Source organism: Nelumbo lutea, chromosome 8, assembly GCF_056320005.1.
Source record: "Nelumbo lutea isolate HS-2025 chromosome 8, American lotus-T2T, whole genome shotgun sequence".
Classification (NCBI taxonomy): Eukaryota; Viridiplantae; Streptophyta; class Magnoliopsida; order Proteales; family Nelumbonaceae; genus Nelumbo; species Nelumbo lutea.
In genome coordinates this window covers 19,580,682-19,603,199 of record NC_142691.1, presented here as the reverse complement: position 1 = coordinate 19,603,199, position 22,518 = coordinate 19,580,682, and the positions used below count along the sequence as shown (strand labels likewise).

The following is a 22,518-nucleotide window of genomic DNA, read 5'->3' as shown; positions in this document are numbered from 1 at the left end:
TAGTCTAGTGTTCAAATTATACAACTTTCTGATAGTAATTAATTTCATTATAATTTGGGTTTTTTTTTTTGAGATTATAGTATCTTTTGGTCAAATATGTTTGGTGTTTTCAAGGGGTTCAAGGTTCTCTTTTATTGATTTGTAATGTTATTTTTAGTATGAACCACTTATCTATTTGATTAGGTCATTGGATCATTGGTAAGACAATAATATTTCTCTCTCCAGTATTTTGTATTCTTAACAATAATATTTCTCTCTCCGGTATTAATAATGTGATGTAAAATATATTACATTCCTGGTTCTACGCCTTTGTGCCATGCCCTTCGAGGTAAGCCCAAACAAGACCATGTTAGGGTCTTAAATTCTAAGTTCCCACACAAAAATAATGATTTTATATTGTTTTTGATCAATAACTGGAATTCATTAGATTAAAATCAATAGTGATTTTATAATTTTAATTGCTTTTTATGAAGATTATTAGGATGAATGAATGAGCAACATTACCAAATAGGGGGTTCTTGGAGCTTTGGTGAGCGAGCAAAGCGAGTGAACCGGAACAGGGGTCCGGAGGCAGAGCCCCTGGCCTAGCTGTTAGATTAAAAAAAAAAGCAAAAAAGCGTTAAATTTTCAAAAGGCACATGCTTGGGGTGAGGCACAAGGCTGCACCTAGGACCTAGGCAAAGCACATACCCTAAAATGTGCCTTGCCTATGCGCCTAAATGTGCCTTTTAAATCACTGCCACCAGGGTAGATCAGTCGGATAAACTAGTAATATTATTACTACCACAAATGCATCTTGTGTATCCTTGTAATATTATTATTACCAGAATACATCTCTTCCACCTGTTCCCATATATGTTTTGATGCATCAAGGATTATCAGTCCACTACTTATCTTCAGTTGCATAGAGTTCCACAATCAGGTTTTAATTTGAGCATTTTGTTTCACCCAATCAGTAGGTAGAGGTGCCTTCTTTCGTTTCTTATCAGTCAACTACTTAATTTCCTTTGTCAGTAAGGAAAACCTCAACGGACTTTGCCCAAATAACATAATTAATTCCATTTAAGTTTAATGGAACTCATTTGAATAGGGAGAAACTCAGGAGACACCATAACAGCAACCTTGGAATCCATATTTTCTCACTCTTTTCAATGTAACGGATCTGGTAGGACATCTCAAATTAGATTTATCTACAATCCAACAAGGTCTCTCACAATGGAAAGAAATGCCCAATTTTTAACACAACTTCAAGAACTCACCTGAAAATTTAAGGAGATTACAGCAGCAGCTTCCATATAAAGAATGCATCAAACGATCATCACACAGCAGCAGCAATCATAATACCTTTATTTAACTCTTCACAAGCCAGAAATCACCACACCCCCTCTTGGTCTAGCCAAATCAAGGGTGACACTCACAGCAGAAGCAGCTCACAAACAATGGTGATGGTCACTGCCATCACTAATCACCGTAACAAAACCGAAAAGTGGAGTTCTTAGAAGAAAAGAGAGAGAGACCAATAAAAGAAAATTTGATGGGAGGTTCAAGAGAAAGAAAGGAAGAATATTGATGGATCTACCTTGATCTTGCTCTGGTACCATGAAATAAGTAGAACAAAGAATTGTAGTGAAGAGGGGAGAAAACAGAACCTGGAATGCAATAGAAGAGAAAAGCCCATATAACTGCTGGGCATTTATATTGAGTATAATTAGTTGTGTTTACAATAATGCCCCTGTTAAGTGTAAAATGAGGACAGGAGCACTCACAATAAAAGAAAAGAAAAATTAATACCCTGTTGCCCAATGAACTCTAGCATACTCTATAAACAGTATATAAAACATGGCCAAATCTGTCTGTAACCACTACTGCTCAACAATCCCCTCGTCCACCTTGCACCTTCTATATCTGTCTTAGCAACCCACAGTCCTGAAACTTCAACTCCCTGCATCCAAAACTCGAGCAACAATAGACACTGACCCCCACCCCAAGGAAAAGTATTCTTTCTTTCCGTCTTCCAGTTTCTTAAATGCTTTTCTTGCATATTCTTCTCCACCTAAAAAGAATAACCCCAATTAGATAAGTCCATGTACAATGATTCAGACATTTTTTTAGTGCAGGGGTGGGGGGATTTAAATCAAAAGCAGTGGTGATTGGGTAGGTGCACTGGAGAAATAAATAATCATAATGATATTTGTTCATCATGGATGGTTATGAGGGATTGGAAGGCTGTAATTGAAGAGTGTATTCTGCCTTGAATTGACTTTAGTATAGCTCTTTGTTATGGTTGACAGCTTTCAGGTGAGATTTAAGGATCTGATAACACTTAGATGATGAGAGGGGAATTTCTTGGATCTGGGCTTTTAGTTTGGCAACCATGTATTTAGATTATAGTTGGTGATTTAGCAACATAATCAATAAGAAATCCTAAGTAAAATACTATTTCTAATGCCACAGGATGCGTATAAATTCCTATAAATTAAATGGTAACAAGTAAGAATCTTACTTGGGTTACTTCTGTACAATTGATTGCTATATCACTGTTGACATATCTATTCTGTTGGTAAATTTTTGTTTCTTTCTTGTAGGTATGAGAATTTGATTTTTGTTTCTGACTTTGAATTTGTCTATCATTAGCCTCTATGGTAGTATCAGATGAGAAGGCCCAGTTCTTTACTCAAGTGGATTTTAGTGGTTCTTGTGTATTCCAGTTAGTGGACTAAGCTGATACAAAGGTTTATGATAACATCAAATGTTTTCTGATTTGGCAGCTTGATCTATGATTTGTAATTCATGGTTGACTTTAATCCTTGTCAGTGTTCTGAATTATTTCCCTAGGTTGAATGCCAATTAGATTTGGGTAGGATTACTCCTCTTGATGTAAACTGATTTTAAATTTGAATTCTATGTGAGAAAGGAGTTTTCTGGATGAAGAAGAGAGACAGGTTTCAGTGGAGAAGGGCTTTCTCAATTGTGTTGTGGAGTATTAGAATGTGTGGCCTCCTCCGTGGGGGTGTTGTTGGAACGTTTGATGTGGGTTTGGCCCTTTTGTGGGGGTCCCTGGGTTTGTTGCCAATTTGTAGCATCTATTTTAGTAGGGGAATCATTTTGATTGCCATGAATAAACTTATACATGGTCTTTGCGACGAACATTATCCATCCAGTTTTTTAGAAATACTCAGTTTTCCTGGACATGTGGCAACTTATGTTTTATACCTTGATAGGTATTAATTACAAAAGGTGTAGCCTGTGATCTGACTTAAGTGGTACTTCAAGGCATTTGTATAAAGGTACATGATAAAGTTTTGATATGTGCTTGCCTTCACTCTTTACTCTAGATAGCTATTTTTCTTTGTTCACACGGAGGGATATTTGACCAAATCTTAAATGGAGTCTTAGCCTCGAGAGTTGAATGCGGAGATCGGTTCACCAAATAGGATATCGTGGAAACTGCCTCAGCCCAAAAGGACTTATCCAAACTTGTATTATATAACATGCAACAAGCCCTTTCCAAGAGTGTGCAGTTCATCCGCTCTGCCACACCATTCTGTTGTGGTTGACCAACACAGGTGTGGTGTCTAATGATACATTCCTTCAAACAATAATTTGTAAAGTCAGACTCACAAAACTCGATCCCATTATCAGTCCTCAACCTTTTAATCTACTTCCCTGTCTACTTCTCGATCATAGTTTTCCACTACAAGAAGACTTCAAATACATCATTTTTATTTTTGAAAAAATACACCCATACCTTTTTGGAGAAATCATCGATGAATGTCAGAAGATAATTTGCTCCACCCTTCGAAGAAACACGAAAAATGCCCCATAAATTTGAATGAATGTAATCAAGTGTACCTTTGGTTGTATGTACCCCTTTAGCAAAGCTAACATTTTTGTGTTTACCAAACACACAATGTTCACAGAATTCAAGAGTACCTATGACATGCCCACAAAGTAAACAACGCTTGCTCAAAAAAGTCATCCATTTTCTCGCTCATATGTCTGAGCCTCATATGCCACATCTTTGTAAAATCTTCCTTGGACATGGATGACAAGACCAAATCAGAAGATTCTATCACAGTACTTCCCTGCAATACATATAATCTACCAACCTTGTTAGCTTTCATAACTACCAAAGCACCTTTAATTACTTTAAGAACTCCACCTTCAGCTGAATATCTGCAACCCCTGTAGTCGAGTGTACCCAAAGAAATCAGGTTCTTCTTCAGATCAGGAACATGACGGACTTCATTTAATGTCCTCACAATACCATCATGCATACGCACCCGGACGATCCCTTTACCGACAAGCTTCTTCTCCTCCTCTTGTTTGTTTTGAACAACAGAAGGATTTATGAAAGGCAAAGTGATTATGGGCATCTTCCACCAGGTCCCCATAAGCTTCCCTTTATTGGGAACTTACATCAACTTAGCAGAAAATCTCCTCACCGTGCACTACACAAACTTGCTATGAGATATGGTCCGCTCATGTCTCTGCAACTTGGTTCTTCATTGCCTACAGTGGTGGTTTCTTCAGCTAGAATGGCAAGAGAGATCATGAAAACTCGTGATATCAACTTCTCTAGCAGGCCCTCTTTGCTTTCCCAACAAAAGTTGTCTTACGGTGGGACTGACATGGCTTTTGCACCCTACGGCGATTTTTGGAGAGAGATAAGGAAGATATGTGTGGTTGAGCTCTTTAGCACCAAGAGGGTGCAGTCCTTTCGGTTCATTAGAGAGGAGGAGATTTTTCAACTTGTCAAGTCTATTTCCCAGCAATAAGCCAATTCTTCTGACCCCATCATCAATTTGAGTGCGATGGTGTTTGCCCTTACAAACAACATCATTTGTAGGATTGCATTTGGCAAGAAATTCCAGCATGAAGGATCCAAAAAATGTTTACTTCAGGAACTCCTCAGCGAAACTCAAGACTTGTTAGCTTCCACTACTTTTACCGACTATTTTCCATCCGTGGGGTGGGTGTTTGATATTGTCACTGGACTACACGGGAGGCTCCAAAGGAATTTCCGTGACTTGGATTTGTTTTACAATCAAATCATCGATGAGCACCTTCATCATAACAGAACCAAGAAGCCTGAGAAAGAAGACATCACTGACATCTTGCTTCAAATGCAACAGGATCAATCTACCTCATTTCATCTTGAAGTGGACCACATCAAAGCACATGTCTTCATTATTCAAACGTACATGTTTAATGTTGGCATGTGCTCACCTTTTAGATGGCTATTTGTGTTTGCCCATACTACAAAATATTGTGATGATATTTGCCACAGGAACATTATGTACCATTGCACGTTAAGTAGTTGTTTGCGCAAGAGGATTTGTATAATTGATTCCATGGTTTTCAAAACTAGAAACTGGTCATCTGACAGGTTACGTTTTACCCTAAAACCGCTATTTGGTAAAAAACTGTTAATTTGATTAATAAACTATTAACCTGAACGGTCAAACTGTTCAATCCAATATAGAACAGTTTTTTATGATTTTTTGAGATTTTTATTTTTATTTTTGTCAGAGCGGGCTATTCAGTCGGACATGAAACTTATTCAACAGCAGCCAAGACCCAAAACAGGGACTGACATTGGGTAATGGACTACTTTACCTAGAGTTTTAGGTGCAAGTTATCATAATGTTAGGGATTAATAACAAATTTCTGACATGGAACTTATTCAACAGCGAGGATGAATGGATTTCCTTCCATCAGTCAAGTCTCCATGTTTGTAAGGTTTGCTAGGAACTGGCCAGTTTCCTTCTATGACTTTTGTTGGTGACCAGCATCGTGTTTCTACTGATTGCTCTTGTTGGTACGTACTATAACTGAGACTGCTTGAAGGTTCTCTTTGCGGCTTTTGATCAATGAAATATGTACAAGTTTGTTTACCTATAGTTCTCTCATAGACTAGCTTTGTGATTTATTACGAGTTAGTCATCGTAGACTTAACCAATCAATCTCTACTGTTTGCATGTTATAATTTTCTTGCTTCTCAACAAATTGGTCCTAGCTTTCACCTGTTGCCATTGCCATGGGAGAGCGTTGAGAAAAAGAAAGCAAACTTGTGGAGTTTTCTTCGATGTGAATTATTTTTCTTGTTGAGTCGTAAACATAAATAAAAAAATATCTTGTTTGAAAATAAATTGATTCTCAAAACAATAATCACAGAAAATATGTTTTTGATTATGTGCTTTTTTGTTTCCATGACAGAAAACAAAATTATCACCATTATCATCTAAGCCTTGTCATAACTCCTAGCCATGGTTTTCAAAATCAGACTGGATGGGATGGTTGGGCTGGAAAAACTGGGAATCGGTCAATTGTGACCAGTTATGTTTTACCCCAGAACTGCCTTTTTAGCCAAAAACTATTGATTTAGTCAGCAAACTGCCGATTCAGGCAGTCAAACCGTTTGAACTGTAAAGTGGTTTTTGGCCGTTTTTTATTGTTTAATTTTTTTTGTCAGATTCGGTTCAAATGGTTGGACTGTTCGACCTGGAAACCGGACCCCTGAATGGTTTGTTGTCCAATTCAGTTTTAAAAACCTTGCTCCTAGCTACATGGGGTTTGGTTTGGCTATATGAATCCTGTTTCAACATTCTATTATGTTTAGTGCCATGTTCGTTAAATTATCAATTATGAGCCCTTGAATCATTTTTTACTACTTTAATACATGTCCTTTTTGGTCTGCCCCAGTTCCTCTAGTCCCACAGATCACGTCTTATGGGTGCTTGTACATGACCAAACAATCTCAGTTTGCTTTCCCTTGTTCTATCCAAAGTTCAAAGTATAGATACAGCCTGATACGTCAGTAGAGTGTATTGGACTGTATCGGGGCTCATTCCCCCTTTTTTTTTAGTCTTTTTAAAACCTGGTTTAGAGGGTAGGTTTAAAGCCTGTTTACCCTTTGAACTGGGTTAAGCTTCGAAACACCCCCTATAGAGGTGTATCAAAAAATCTCTGATACGATATGTATTAATCGATACAGGCCGATATATATCAAAATTTCAAACCTTGTTTCTATCACCAATTGGGGATATACTTCCAGGCTCCTTCAAAGAACATTCTTCAAAGTAATAATACGTGACTGGGCGTGCCGCCTTACGTCAGATTTCAGAATGGCTCCATGTCGATTTTATCATAAAAGGATCAAAGTTTTCTTAATAAATTGACATAATTCAAAAAAGAAAACTCAATAATCATAGGGATAAGAAATACTATAAAAAGGATAGCAAGAATCCAAAATTACAAAGGAAAAGACTGTGATATAAATGTGGCGTAAGAAAATGCAATAGAGCATCCTAGAATTAAAAGAGAAAAACAACGCAAAAAAATTATAAAAAAAAAGATTAAGAGAATTGTAAAATAATTAAAATCAAAGATTGGCGTAAGAAAAAGCTTAACCAAGTGCAAATTGTAAAATAATTAAAATCAAAGATTGACTTAAATAAAATCTACTAAACACACACTACTAGTAAAATATTAGATTTACTCTAATTGTCATCTACTTAAGACAGCTCTTTTCATGATGATTTTTACTCTGCTCGAGGTAACCCTTTTCCCCGTGAATTCACATAGGCACCCCACATCCCATCCCAGCCGTATATTAGAAACATTTTCCCATTTGAGAGATGTTCTCAATACGCTAAGATGTGCATATGGGTGACCGTATGGTGCCAATCTGAACTCTCTCCCGCTCTTATGGGGGCTGCAGTCACATCACAAGTATCAAGGAGGAAAAAAAAAAGGTAATCCTTTTCACCCTTAAACCCTTTTTGTAATTAGAATTTGGGATGTTGAAAATCTGACTTTATTACTAACTTATGGAACACTTAAAGCCAAATAGCTTGTTAGCCAAGCTGTTTAACCTTTAAAATGGCATTTTGTGGACCCCAACGATCAAAGGATTACCACATTCTATCACCCTTTAGAGAGAGAGAGAGAGGAGTAAGTCTTTTTATATTTTTGTATTCAAGCGTGAGGTAGCAAGATAAGTGACTGGTTTTGTTGATATTGTTTGACGTTTTAAAGTAATGCTACATGCCTAAACAAGCATTCCTTTTCGTTCATAGTGTGAACTGTGAAGTGTGAAAGAAAACAAAATAAAAAAGGAATTCCTAAGCGTCTAAACCTACCTTGATACCATTTTAGCAAAAAAAAAAAACTCTCTCCTTTTTAGGGCATAAAATGCCGGTTGTATCATTTAACATGGAGTCGTCCAACAGAATTGAATTAGTCCTCGTTAGATTTCCATTTTTTTTTCTATGTTATGAATGAAGGTTTTTCTTTTTTAGGCAAGGTTAAAAATATTGATGCACCCTACGGGCGTTTCAATACTTGTTTTTTTTTTATTTTTTTTATTTTTTTCAAAACTGGTTCAGGGGAGTCGGTCTAGGACCCCTCCATCTCCTGAACTGGTCAGATCCCCGATACATCCTGGGCATATCAGAAGGGTCCCGGAACAATACATATCGGCCAATACAGGCCGATACATAACGATACTTTGCACTTTGTTTTTAGGAAGAAAAATCAAGAATTCAAAAATCAAAAAAAAAAAAAAGAAGAAACGAGAATTGTGTCTAAATTATTTATAGAAAATTTTTAAATAGGTATATAGGTCAATAGGTGGGATCTACAATAGGGAACAATTCTGTTAGTTGAGTCATTCAAATAATAACTTTGAATGGGACATGAATCTTCTACCTCTTTTGGTTTTTGTCCAGAAATCAGCCAAATTCCTCTTTCTATCTTAGTTGGGTGGTTGGGTATCGGTGTTGGGAACATTGTACTACTTTCTGAGTAAAACGGTGTTGGGCATGTGGAGTTGTAAGTATAATTTTTTCATATAATTTTATTTGGAATTGGTACTGCCATATAGGTGTTTTTTCTACAAAACAACACTGGTTTTGTTTGGTATCAATGTCGATAATTACGTTTTTGATGGAGTGCAATCCGGCCGGTCTTAGCTATCAATGAACTCACCTCTGAGCTGGAGCGTCGGGGAGCCTGAAATGGGAAAGATGAGAGAACTCCAGGGGGAACCCGGTGTGATAACTCCGAAACTCAAGTCAGTAATCTCTCAAAGGCAAAGTGTAGACCAGATAGCGCAAAGTTCACATACCTTGTTCGTTGGGGGTAGGGGGCCTTTTATAATCACTTCGCGCACTCGCTCCGAGGCCCTTGCCAGGTCGGGTATGATTACCCTTGCATCTGTCAACTCGGGCGTCATCCTTTCTGTTGGGACAGAACCGTCACTGCCTTTTGTCAGAGCCGTCTCTCTAATTGGAGATGGCGGTGTCAAGAGGCGGTGGCAGGTGGCCGTTTGGAGAGCGGCCGTCAAGCATTAGATCCCAAGTCGGTCAGGTGCACCGCCCTCAGGTACAGACTTCCTTGGTGTCAGGCCTAGTACAGTTTATTTGGTTTTGGTGCCCTGAGGGCAATGTAGAGTGGTGAGCGAGGCGAAGTCTTGAGTTCGGAGGTATGTATAGGGTAGGTCAGTTCGGCGAGGTGTATCCCGAGCTGTTACAAGGCATGCCAGTTTGGCGATGTGTATCCCGAACTGTTACAAGGCAGGCCAGTTTGGCGAGGTGTATCCCGAACTGTTATAAGGCAGGCCAGTTCGGCGAAGTATGTCCCAAACTGTTACAAGACAGGCCAGTTCGGTGAAGTATGTCCCGAACCAGTTCGACGAAGTATGTCCCGAACAATACAAGGCAGGCCAGTTCGGCGAAGTATGTCCCGAACGATACAAGGCAGGCCAGTTCGGGTTACTTGTTTGGGGCAAGGGTGAGTTCGGGCCCCTAGTAGGGAGTTCTAACCGCTGGTTTCTCCCCTTGGTGCTCGCGCCTTAGGCTTGCTTTTGTGATGAGCTGTTGCATCTGCCACGTGTCGCATAACTGTGAGGTCGGGCTAAATCTTCCTTCATCAGTTTTCAACATTGATCTTATTATCCAACGTTCAAGACGATGCCACATTGATACCATATCATTGCATCGTTGGCAGCAATGTACCATTTTTTCAGAAATTATCGAACTCGGCATTGCTCCAGACCACACTTTTCCAATTTCTAAGGCATGATCTAAAGCAACATTTTTTCTGAGAAAACAATACCAAACAAAAAGGCATTGCTTCCAACACCGTTTTGTCTGACCGTTTTTTGGCACCATGCCAAACACCGCCTATATATATAGGCTCACTATTGATAGGGTCTGGATTAAAAGTAGGCTTGCTGTTGGTGGGCTCTCGATAACATAGGGCTGATGCGAGCTACAGGAGTAAACACTGAACATTTGGTTGGTCCGGAGGGCCCACTTTTTAAGGGGTCTGTGACTCTGGATCAGCCATTGGATTCTTCAACATGGCAGAGATAGGTGGGGTGATCTAGGGAGGCTCTTGACGTGAAAATACAACTGAAGTGAATTAGTTGCAATGTTGCTTATCTGATTTCTTTTAGCCTTCAAAAAATACATCTGATATAACAACTAAAAGCTCGTTTACATCTGTAAATAATCAGTGAAGGCAGATTTATTTAAAAAAATGTCCTAATTAATCTCCAAAAATTCAGTTGCACATAAAGGAGAAGTTCACAAAATGAATTGAATTTGTATTACTATAAAAATGAAATTTTATTTTCCACTTGGTAGCTTAGGTGGAGTCATTTGTCCAAATTCTGTGTTTTTTTTTTTTTCTGCTAAATTGTGATTGTTGGTTGAGACATCTTCTTCATTGCATTCGATGAGCTTCAGCTTACTAACTCTTTGCCATGTGACAGAAAAGAACCATTATCTTACATTTTTTAATTAAAATATAAAGCAGGAAACACCCAAGGGTCATTATTGATGGGGAAAGTACATTATAGGTTTGGTTGTTCAAAGTATGGGGATGATATGGACAAGGGGACTCTGTACATGGTCCAGCGTCCCTCTTTCAGAAGGATTGTTCGATTTATTATGTCAATTTTCCATACTGTTGGTGTTGGGCATAAATTGTTGTTGGAATTTTCAGTTGTTTCAATTACCCATTTCAAACCTAAACTTGTGATATATCTTTCAAATATCTTGAATTTTCCTGAATCCAAAAATCTCTGAAAATTCATGGGATAAAATTTGCTGTTTTAATTTTTTTTTTCTTTTTTGAAGGGTTCTTTTGGAATTATTGCTACTCAATTGTTAGTATTGTTTCCTTGGAGTGCATTAATATGGTAGGACCAGAAAATCTGTAAGAAGGCCTCTACTCTATGATCCAGACCTCTTTTACCAGGATCCAGACCTACCATTAAATAAAAGCTGCCTTCTGGGAAAATCAGCACGATCAGATGAAGTCAACAATCCTATTTCCACACATATTTCTTTGAAGTTTTTTAAGATTCCAACACTTGTTTTTCTTCCACTAGCCAAAATAATGTAAATATTGTCTATCTGTTCAAAATGGCATGAGACAAGTAGCTAGATCTGGTGATTTTCTTCCGGCCCTACTACCGTAATTATGAAGCAAATAAAATATAAGAAAATACAGAAGAGACAACTTTGGCGGTAGTTTGGCCTAACAAAAACAAAAAAAGACCCGTAATGCTGCTTCTTCTTTTTATTTTAGTTCTTTGGCGGTATTGCGTACCAATTAATCTCACTTGTTATTATAAAGCAATCATCCCCTCATTCTCTCTCTCACACACACAGCACAATTATATTACAAACTCGTAGCAAAGTTACATCATGTTAATGCTTCTTCTTTTTATTTTAGTTCTTCCTCTCCTCCTCCTGTTTGTTTTGAAAAACAGAAGGATTTATGAAAGGCAAAGTGATTATGGGCATCTTCCACCAGGTCCCCATAAGCTTCCCTTTATTGGGAACTTACATCAACTTAGCAGAAAATCTCCTCACCGTGCACTACACAAACTTGCTATGAGATATGGTCCGCTCATGTCTCTGCAACTTGGTTCTTCATTGCCTACAGTGGTGGTTTCTTCAGCTAGAATGGCAAGAGAGATCATGAAAACTCATGATATCAACTTCTCTAGCAGGCCCTCTTTGCTTTCCCAACAAAAGTTGTCTTACGGTGGGACTGACATGGCTTTTGCACCCTACGGCGATTTTTGGAGAGAGATAAGGAAGATATGTGTGGTTGAGCTCTTTAGCACCAAGAGGGTGCAGTCCTTTCGGTTCATTAGAGAGGAGGAGATTTTTCAACTTGTCAAGTCTATTTCCCAGCAATCAGCCAATTCTTCTGACCCCATCATCAATTTGAGTGCGATGGTGTTTGCCCTTACAAACAACATCATTTGTAGGATTGCATTTGGCAAGAAATTCCAGCATGAAGGATCCAAAAAATGTTTACTTCAGGAACTCCTCAGCGAAGCTCAAGACTTGTTAGCTTCCACTACTTTTACCGACTATTTTCCATCCGTGGGGTGGGTGTTTGATATTGTCACTGGACTACACGGGAGGCTCCAAAGGAATTTCCGTGACATGGATTTGTTTTACAATCAAATCATCGATGAGCACCTTCATCATAACAGAACCAAGAAGCCTGAGAAAGAAGACATCACTGACATCTTGCTTCAAATGCAACAGGATCAATCTACCTCATTTCATCTTGAAGTGGACCACATCAAAGCACTATTCATGGTATTATTATTCAACAACAAAATTTATCCATATTTGTTGCTGTTGTTGTTTTCCTTCATTCAATTCTTATCCTTTTTAATTTAAGAGATTTTTTACTTAACCCTGTTTTTGTCTTTGACAGAATTTTCTTATAGGTGGAACAGACACAAGTGCTGCGACAGTGATTTGGGCGATGACAGAAGTAATAAAGAAGCCAATAGTGATGAAGAAAACGCAGGATGAACTCAGAAGTCTTATAGGAAATAAAGGGCACGTAGATGAAGACGATCTTAACCAACTTCATTACCTGAAATGTGTGGTGAAGGAGACATTGAGATTGCACCCACCTGTTCCTTTGTTGGTTTCACGTGAAACAATAAATCACTGTAAAATTGATGGGTATGATATTTATCCCAAAACTCAGGTTATTGTGAATGCTTGGGCTATAGGAATGGATCCCGAAATATGGAAGAACCCAGAAGAGTTTATACCAGAAAGGTTCATAGATGGGTCTGTTGATTTCAAGGGTCAACATTTTGAATTTATACCGTTTGGAGCAGGCCGAAGAATATGCCCTGGGATATATCTCGGAGTTGTTGCCGTAGAGCTTACCCTTGCAAATCTGCTGTACTCATTTAACTGGGAACTTCCTGACGGAATGAGGAAGGAAGATATCGACATGGTCGAGCAGAATGGTCTGACAATGCATAAGAAGATTCCTCTTCGCCTTTTAGCCACTAGTTATATCTGATGAATTATGTCGAGAAAGTCGTCAAATGATAATAAATTTGTAGTCGTGTTTTATGGTGGTGTCGAACTAGTACAAGTAGTCGGTGGAAGATGTAGGATTTTGTGAATAGAACAGATGTACTTATTATTTGAAATAAACACGTTTGGTTTGGGTGAATGTTAAATTTATTTATATTAAAAGACTTTTTCTTTCTTCTTGCTTTATTCTTTATTTATTTATAGAAATTAAGACTATACACATGTGCATATTTAGTTTAAAAATCATTAAAAAGATAACAAGGAAAAATTAAAACACTCATGGCTCTTCATTGTCTCTCATAAAATCCATATTTACTCTCTAATAAGATTGCACCCTACGGCGATTTTTGGAGAGAGATAAGGAAGATATGTGTGGTTGAGCTCTTTAGCACCAAGAGGGTGCAGTCCTTTCGGTTCGTTAGAGAGGAGGAGATTTTTCAACTTGTCAAGTCTATTTCCCAGCAATCAGACAATTCTTCTGACCTCATCATCAATTTGAGTGAGATGGTGTTTGCCCTTACAAACAACATCATTTGTAGGATTGCATTTGGCAAGAAATTCCAGCATGAAGGGTCCAAAAAATGTCTACTTCAGGAACTCCTCAACGAAACTCAAGCCTTGTTAGCTACCACTACTTTTACCGACTATTTTCCATCCATGGGGTGGGTGTTTGATATTGTCACTGGACTACACGGGAGGCTCCAAAGGAATTTCCGTGACTTGGATTTGTTTTACAATCAAATCATCGAGGAGCACCTTCATCATAACAGAACCAAGAAGCCTGAGAAAGAAGACATCACTGACATCTTGCTTCAAATGCAACAGGATCAATCTACCTCATTTCATCTTGAAGTGGACCACATCAAAGCACTATTCATGGTATTATTATTCAACAACAAAATTTATCCATATTTGTTGCTGTTGTTGTTTTCCTTCATTCAATTCTTATCCTTTTTAATTTAAGAGATTTTTTACTTAACCCTGTTTTTGTCTTTGACAGAATTTTCTTATAGGTGGAACAGACACAAGTGCTGCGACAGTGATTTGGGCGATGACAGAAGTAATAAAGAAGCCAATAGTGATGAAGAAAACGCAGGATGAACTCAGAAGTCTTATAGGAAATAAAGGGCACGTAGATGAAGACGATCTTAACCAACTTCATTACCTGAAATGTGTGGTGAAGGAGACATTGAGATTGCACCCACCTGGTCCTTTGTTGGTTTCACGTGAAACAATAAATCACTGTAAAATTGATGGGTATGATATTTATCCCAAAACTCAGGTTATTGTGAATGCTTGGGCTATAGGAATGGATCCCGAAATATGGAAGAACCCAGAAGAGTTTATACCAGAAAGGTTCATAGATGGGTCTGTTGATTTCAAGGGTCAACATTTTGAATTTATACCGTTTGGAGCAGGCCGAAGAATATGCCCTGGGATATATCTCGGAGTTGTTGCCGTAGAGCTTACCCTTGCAAATCTGCTGTACTCATTTAACTGGGAACTTCCTGACGGAATGAGGAAGGAAGATATCGACATGGTCGAGCAGAATGGTCTGACAATGCATAAGAAGATTCCTCTTCGCCTTTTAGCCACTAGTTATATCTGATGAATTATGTCGAGAAAGTCGTCAAATGATAATAAATTTGTAGTCGTGTTTTATGGTGGTGTCGAACTAGTACAAGTAGTCGGTGGAAGATGTAGGATTTTGTGAATAGAACAGATGTACTTATTATTTGAAATAAACACGTTTGGTTTGGGTGAATGTTAAATTTATTTATATTAAAAGACTTTTTCTTTCTTCTTGCTTTAATCTTTATTTATTTATAGAAATTAAGACTATACACATGTGCATATTTAGTTTAAAAATCATTAAAAAGATAACAAGGAAAAATTAAAACACTCATGGCTCTTCATTGTCTCTCATAAAATCCATATTTACTCTCTAATAAGATTGCACCCTACGGCGATTTTTGGAGAGAGATAAGGAAGATATGTGTGGTTGAGCTCTTTAGCACCAAGAGGGTGCAGTCCTTTCGGTTCATTAGAGAGGAGGAGATTTTTCAACTTGTCAAGTCTATTTCCCAGCAATCAGACAATTCTTCTGACCTCATCATCAATTTGAGTGAGATGGTGTTTGCCCTTACAAACAACATCATTTGTAGGATTGCATTTGGCAAGAAATTCCAGCATGAAGGGTCCAAAAAATGTCTACTTCAGGAACTCCTCAACGAAACTCAAGCCTTGTTAGCTACCACTACTTTTACCGACTATTTTCCATCCATGGGGTGGGTGTTTGATATTGTCACTGGACTACACGGGAGGCTCCAAAGGAATTTCCGTGACTTGGATTTGTTTTACAATCAAATCATCGAGGAGCACCTTCATCATAACAGAACCAAGAAGCCTGAGAAAGAAGACATCACTGACATCTTGCTTCAAATGCAACAGGATCAATCTACCTCATTTCATCTTGAAGTGGACCACATCAAAGCACTATTCATGGTATTATTATTCAACAACAAAATTTATCCATATTTGTTGCTGTTGTTGTTTTCCTTCATTCAATTCTTATCCTTTTTAATTTAAGATATTTTTTACTTAACCCTGTTTTTTTCTTTGACAGAATTTTCTTATAGGTGGAACAGACGCAAGTGCTGCGACCGTGATTTGGGCGATGGCAGAAGTAATAAAGAAGCCAATAGTGATGAAGAAAACGCAGGATGAACTCAGAAGTCTTATAGGAAATAAAGGGCACGTAGATGAAGACGATCTTAACCAACTTCATTACCTGAAATGTGTGGTGAAGGAGACATTGAGATTGCACCCACCTGGTCCTTTGTTGGTTTCACGTGAAACAATAAATCACTGTAAAATTGATGGGTATGATATTTATCCCAAAACTCAGGTTATTGTGAATGCTTGGGCTATAGGAATGGATCCCGAAATATGGAAGAACCCAGAAGAGTTTATACCAGAAAGGTTCATAGATGGGTCTGTTGATTTCAAGGGTCAACATTTTGAATTTATACCGTTTGGAGCAGGCCGAAGAATATGCCCTGGGATATATCTCGGAGTTGTTGCCGTAGAGCTTACCCTTGCAAATCTGCTGTACTCATTTAACTGGGAACTTCCTGACGGAATGAGGAAGGAAGATATCGACATGGTCGAGCAGAATGGTCTGACAATGCATAAGAAGATTCCTCTTCGCCTTTTAGCCACTAGTTATATCTGATGAATTATGTCGAGAAAGTCGTCAAATGATAATAAATTTGTAGTCGTGTTTTATGGTGGTGTCGAACTAGTACAAGTAGTCGGTGGAAGATGTAGGATTTTGTGAATAGAACAGATGTACTTATTATTTGAAATAAACACGTTTGGTTTGGGTGAATGTTAAATTTATTTATATTAAAAGACTTTTTCTTTCTTCTTGCTTTATTCTTTATTTATTTATAGAAATTAAGACTATACACATGTGCATATTTAGTTTAAAAATCATTAAAAAGATAACAAGGCAAAATTAAAACACTCATGGCTCTTCATTGTCTCTCATAAAATCCATATTTACTATCTAATAAGATTGCTCTCTTTAATGTTTGTAACATTTTCCTTCTCCATTAAATCCATATTTTTCTCTTAAATCTCCTTTATTCCCTTTTCCTTTATTTAATAAAGTACGGGTGTTAATTAGATGGATTGGGTTAGGTTAAGGGCCAACCTAAATATGAACCATAACTTGAACCCAAACTAATGTCAATACCCACATTTACCCACCAATGCATGGAGTAACCAATTTTCTTATATAAAAATCTAAAGAAACCATTTCTCATTTCCATGGATTATTACATTTTTGTCTATTTTTGTATTAATTTAATGTAAATTTATTTCAGGGATTCTTTTGGTTCAACAATAAATGTAGTAAGAAAGTATTTAACATGGGCCTTTGATTATCTTCTTAGTTCAATTTTGAAATTGTTTTTTAACTTGTTTATTGATCTCATGCTAAGCACATATTTTGTTTTTTTCCTTAAAATACATTTTTAAAACGTATCGCCTCCTCCTATTCTCCTTTCTCACACATGCGAATATTCATTTTTGAATGAAATCATTAAAAATGTAACAAGACAAAATTAAAACCCTCATTGGTCTTCATTGTTTCTCATAAATTCTATATTTACTTGCTAACAACACTATTATTCTCTCACTCTCTCACTCCTTAATAGTCAATGTTTGTAACATCTCCCATCCTGCTCTAATATATATATATATATATAGATATATATATATATTAAAGGAAGGCTTTCAGGCCAAAGCTCCCTCCTAGACATGTGTCATCCCATTTTTATAAGAAATAGAATTCAAATTCAACTACCCACATTTTCAGGAAATAGTAATTCAATTCATTCATGGGTTAGCACACGTTGCTTTCTCTATGAATCAATAAGTACTTTAGTTCAATTAATTTAACTAAATTAATTCATTCATTTACATAAGTAACAAATTGATAAGAGAAATACAAAATTATTCAATTATGAATAAAAATGATTAAATAATTCAAAACATTTACTTAAACAGAACATTATTAAATAATTAATAAATTGAGAAAAATACTATAATATGATTAAACAAATATAATTGATTATTCACTATAGAATGGATAGTTAAATAATAAAATGATTAAGTAATTTACTAATTAAGAATTAAATTAACAAGAAAATATTGAATAATTTAATTTATTCAAATAAAAAATTGATTAAGCAATTAATATTGACTAATTCAACAAGAAAATAATTGAGAAATCAATAAAATGTTTAAAAATTAAAAAATTGATAAAATAATTGCGATAGCCATGGAAAACCGTCTTGGACGTAACAATTATCTTGCAAATGTAAACTCCTTTCATGGCAAACCGTCTCTAGGCATACAACACACCAGAATACAGCCCATGAAAGAAGGTACTCCCAAAAAAAATATTGGGTTGTAAAAGCATCCACAAAAAAATTATGCCAGAACGGAAACGATTGGGTCGCATCAGAAAAATTATGCCAGAAACAAAGAATATTCCTCCTCATTGAAGAACAACTCACTAGAATACAACACACCAGAATGCAGAAGAATTGAATACGACAACATCTTTAACCTTCGTGAAATCAATCCATTGAAGAACAAGAACCACTTCTCAAAACAAAGACGACATTTTTTATGAAAATACCTGCATGGAGAAACCAATAAAAAAGACGACAATCGACCGACAAAAGAACACACCATGAAAAAATCAAAAACCTGTTGCAAGAATACTCCTCTTCGCTTTTAGCCGCTAGTTATATATGATGAATTATGTTGAGAAATTCATCAAATGATAATAAATTTGGTGTCGTTATTTATGGTGGTGTCGAACTAGTACAAGTAGTGTGTGGCAGATGTAGGATTACGTGAAGTTGTGAACAGAACAGAATTACTTATTATTTGAAATATACACGTTTGGTTTGAGTGGATGTTATATTTATTTATAAAAGATTTTATGTTCCCTGTTTATTATCTCCATCTTATATATATCTATTGATAGGAAATGGGTGTTTTTTGCGTGCAGGAAATGAAATCTATTCATACCAGTAGATCTCACGTGAGAGCAACCCAGATCCGTAATAAGGGCAGTATTTCCCTTTAATTATTGCCATTATCAATTATAAATAATTACAATTACTAATTATTACAGTAATTAATTACTGTAATTTAATAATTACTGATTATTATAATAATTTAATAAATATATAATTAGTGATTCTAGTTAATAATTACTGTTATTATAAATATCGTTAATAAATACTGTTAACAATAGTTTACTTTAAATTAAAATTATAAATGCTGTTATTAAAAAATACTGTTAATAAATTTAGTAACCCGGTTTTAATAATTACTGATTATTACAGAATTTAATAAATATATAATTAGTGATTATAATTAATAATTACTGTTATTATAAATAGTTAAAAATAAATACTAATATTGTTATCTACTCGTGCCAGTACATCCCGTGTGAGAGCAACCTAGATCCATAGCAAGGGTAGTATTTCCCATTAATTACTACCATTATCGGTTTTAAATAATTACTGTTATTATAAATATTGATAATAAATAGATATTTACTTTAATTTTACTTTAAATTAGAATTATAAATAATGTTATTAATAAATTTAGTAATTATTGTTATTTTAAAAATAATACAAATGTCATTAAAAGTATTGCATTTGATTATTTAATAAAATATTATAATTACTGACTATTATTGATAAATACTATTAATTTAATTTAATTTTGCTAATTATTAATTTAATAAATTCTTTTAATAAATCCTATTCATAAAATTAATAATTACTGTTATTTTAAAAATAACGAAATAATATTATTAAAACTATCATTATTGATTATTTAATAAAATGTTATAATTACTTACTATTATTGATAAATATTGTTAATAATGTACTGACAATAGACAGTTCGACCATTCGGTTTGAATGGATGGCCCGTTCTAACAATTAAAATTACAAGAAAAAATTTACGAAACCATTTCGGCCACTGGTTTTCGGGTCAACGGTTCGAACGAAAAATCCATTCTGACAATAAAAGTTATAGGCAAAATATTGAGTGTGTGAGGTCTATTAAGTAGTATCATACGTGTTATGTCATTCGAGCATGTGACTCATATGACCCAAAAATGGAACCGTTCTGGCCACTTGTTTTTGGATTGATGGTTCGACCGTTCAGTATGAACGGATGGCCTGTTTAGACAACAAAAAATTTCAAAACCGTTCTAGCCACTGGTTTTTGGGTCGACGGTTTGACCATCAGATTTGAACGGACAACCCATTCTGACAACAAAAATTACAAGCAAAAAATTGAGTGTGTAAGGTCCATTAAGCAGTATCATACGTGTTATGTCATTTGAGTGTGTGACTCAGACGACCCGATAATGAAACCGTTTTGGCCACCAGCTTTCAGGTTGACGGTTTGACCGTTCGGTTTGAATGGACTGCCTGTTCTAACAATAAAAGTAAAAAAAAAAAAAGGCCAAATACCATTGAATGGGCCAATGAGTTGACAATTCGACCACTCAGGTCAATGGGTCATTGACCAATTCAATGGCTTTGGCAAGGGACTGGGATTAGGGTAAAACGAAATCAGTTGCTTGGATGGTTCCTAATTAAAAAAATAAAAAGAAAGACAAAAAACCATTGAACGAGTCAACGGATCGATAGTTCGACCGCTCGGGTCAATGGGTCGTTGACCGATTCAACGGTTTTTGGCCAGGGACCGGGATTGGGGTAAAATGGAACCGGTTTCTTGGATGGTTCTCGGGCCGAAATGTCCATCTGTTCGAGTAAACAATGGTTCGAGAACCTTGGTTTTTATGCTTTTGGATTTTCACTATTCAAAGGTTTCTTCTATTGTGGGTTTTATTCGAGCTCGTGCAATATATTCCTTTTTTTTTCATTTTTTGTTTTTTTTTTCATGTTTGGTCTTCTTCTTCAAGATCTTTCAAAATGGTCTAGGGTTTACCACCATTTTATTTCTTCCCTTTTGTTTTTCTTTGGGTTTTCTTGTGCACTTTTTTTTTTTTTTTTATTTCTTATAAGAGGATCTGCTTTGTTTCGTTCTTTGATTGCATGTATGTTTAGCTCCGTCTCAAAGTGGAAATTTGGACTCAATTTTTTGGTTTTTTTCCTTGGTTTTTCCAATTTAGTGGATTTACCACCAATTTTTTATGAGTTTAAGGTTACTTTAGATTTATCTTTCAAGGTTTTGGAATCCTTTGCAATGTCCACCATTCCCATGATTATGACTAGAAAGTTATTTCGTCTAATTATTGACACCTAGGAAAAATGACCCAGAAACAAAACCGTTATGGCCATCGGTTTCCAGGTCTACGGTTCAACCGTCCAATTCAAATGGATGGCCCATTATGACAACAAAAAATAAAAAATTAAAAAATAATTAAAAAATAAAAAACAGCCAAAAACCGTTGAATTGGTCGATGGTTAAATTGCCCGGGTCAATGGGTTGTTGATTGATTCAATGATTTTTGACCAGAGACCTAGTTTGGGGTAAAATAGAACCGGTTTCCTAGACGGTTCCTAGGCCGAACGGTCCTACCGTTTGTGTCAACTGAGAATTCTTGGTGTAAAACAAAAAACAACTATGGAGTAGAACTCGAAACTATCACTATATGATCGTATTCTTTTATATGAAATAATTTACTGAAGCAATATTTAAAAAACAAGTACAGGATGATCTCTTTTAAGTTTTTATATGAATTTCAAGATTTGAATACTTATAATTCCATTAAAGCCCTTATAGATAACTTATCTAGAGCACCTCAAAGCAATTGAACCAAATTAACTGAATGTTCAGAAATAAAGCATACTCTAATTGAACCCCGACCAGAGAGACCCGTAGAATTAGGACGCTATTTTAATTTTGTTTTGGATAGTTGGGTTGGATTCGGGTATAGCAGGACATTGCGCCAAACAAGATGGATATAGCCAAGCCCATAAAGTTAGGTCATAGCCAACCACACACGTGCATAATATGAGCGCTTTCATTACATTAGTAGACTTATAAAACGATCGATGTATCCTAACAGAAAGAAAGAAAATTAATGGAAAATAAAAATATTACTCCATGATTGATTCTTGGCTCCATCGATGCACCAATTAACAGAAATTTCACTGCAATTTTGAATTTTAAAGAAAAATAAGAGCATGGGATATACATTTTTGGCAGTAGGTAATTTCTATAGTACTTTAAAGCATAAATTCACATCAATACTAATTGATTGGTTACAGGTTATCAATTCTTTTAAGTTATGTTTAGTTTGAAGGAAAAGGTAGGGAATGGAAGGGAAAGGCAAAGAAATCAATACAATATTTGTAAAGGTCTCTTTACTTTTCCTATTCTTTCCTTACATTTTCCTTCAAATCAAACATAACTTTTAATGTTATAATTGAATTAGTTGAACACAATAGATGTTCATAATGCTGTAAAATTAATAATAACACTCTACACTAGTTATGGGCCCACAATAAACCAACTTTTAGGTGGGGCATTATTATTTGTTCCACAACATGTACACAGCTAGTAT

At 36.1% G+C, this 22,518-nt stretch overlaps 3 protein-coding genes, 1 long non-coding RNA gene and 1 pseudogene across 4 annotated transcripts; 4 read left to right on the top strand and 1 right to left on the bottom strand.

The window, feature by feature from the left end:
• Nucleotides 1-1,660: 1,660 nt before the first annotated feature.
• Nucleotides 1,661-4,242, bottom strand: LOC148843177 (uncharacterized). Its single transcript, XR_016103687.1, has 2 exons — nucleotides 3,749-4,242; nucleotides 1,661-2,053 (listed from the first exon to the last, which is right to left on the bottom strand). It is a non-coding gene; the product is annotated as an uncharacterized LOC148843177 (long non-coding RNA).
• A 27-nt stretch (nucleotides 4,243-4,269) lies between these two features.
• On the top strand, nucleotides 4,270-5,606 carry LOC148843176 (cytochrome P450 71A9-like; annotated as a pseudogene).
• A 6,063-nt stretch (nucleotides 5,607-11,669) lies between these two features.
• Nucleotides 11,670-13,541, top strand: LOC148843175 (cytochrome P450 71A1-like). The gene is made up of 2 exons (XM_088956974.1): nucleotides 11,670-12,632; nucleotides 12,754-13,541. Exons 1-2 carry the CDS (start codon nucleotides 11,721-11,723, stop codon nucleotides 13,360-13,362), a joined length of 1,521 nt encoding a protein of 506 aa, XP_088813100.1. The 5' UTR covers nucleotides 11,670-11,720; the 3' UTR covers nucleotides 13,363-13,541.
• A 327-nt stretch (nucleotides 13,542-13,868) lies between these two features.
• LOC148843174 (cytochrome P450 71A1-like) lies at nucleotides 13,869-15,192 on the top strand. The gene is made up of 2 exons (XM_088957086.1): nucleotides 13,869-14,258; nucleotides 14,380-15,192. Exons 1-2 carry the CDS (start codon nucleotides 13,884-13,886, stop codon nucleotides 14,986-14,988), a joined length of 984 nt encoding a protein of 327 aa, XP_088813212.1. The 5' UTR covers nucleotides 13,869-13,883; the 3' UTR covers nucleotides 14,989-15,192.
• A 302-nt stretch (nucleotides 15,193-15,494) lies between these two features.
• On the top strand, nucleotides 15,495-16,816 carry LOC148843173 (cytochrome P450 71A1-like). Its single transcript, XM_088957087.1, has 2 exons — nucleotides 15,495-15,884; nucleotides 16,006-16,816. Exons 1-2 carry the CDS (start codon nucleotides 15,510-15,512, stop codon nucleotides 16,612-16,614), a joined length of 984 nt encoding a protein of 327 aa, XP_088813213.1. The 5' UTR covers nucleotides 15,495-15,509; the 3' UTR covers nucleotides 16,615-16,816.
• Nucleotides 16,817-22,518: the final 5,702 nt, after the last annotated feature.

What these genes read in the sequence shown, in the direction of transcription:
- LOC148843175 (XM_088956974.1), top strand. Translation starts at nt 11,721, where the DNA reads ATGTTAATGCTTCTTCTTTTTATTTTAGTTCTTCCTCTCCTCCTCCTG. An exon ending in ACATCAAAGCACTATTCATG is followed by an intron (nt 12,633 to 12,753) that starts GTATTATTATTC and finishes TGTCTTTGACAG; the next exon opens with AATTTTCTTATAGGTGGAAC.
- LOC148843174 (XM_088957086.1), top strand. Translation starts at nt 13,884, where the DNA reads ATGGTGTTTGCCCTTACAAACAACATCATTTGTAGGATTGCATTTGGC. An exon ending in ACATCAAAGCACTATTCATG is followed by an intron (nt 14,259 to 14,379) that starts GTATTATTATTC and finishes TGTCTTTGACAG; the next exon opens with AATTTTCTTATAGGTGGAAC.
- LOC148843173 (XM_088957087.1), top strand. Translation starts at nt 15,510, where the DNA reads ATGGTGTTTGCCCTTACAAACAACATCATTTGTAGGATTGCATTTGGC. An exon ending in ACATCAAAGCACTATTCATG is followed by an intron (nt 15,885 to 16,005) that starts GTATTATTATTC and finishes TTTCTTTGACAG; the next exon opens with AATTTTCTTATAGGTGGAAC.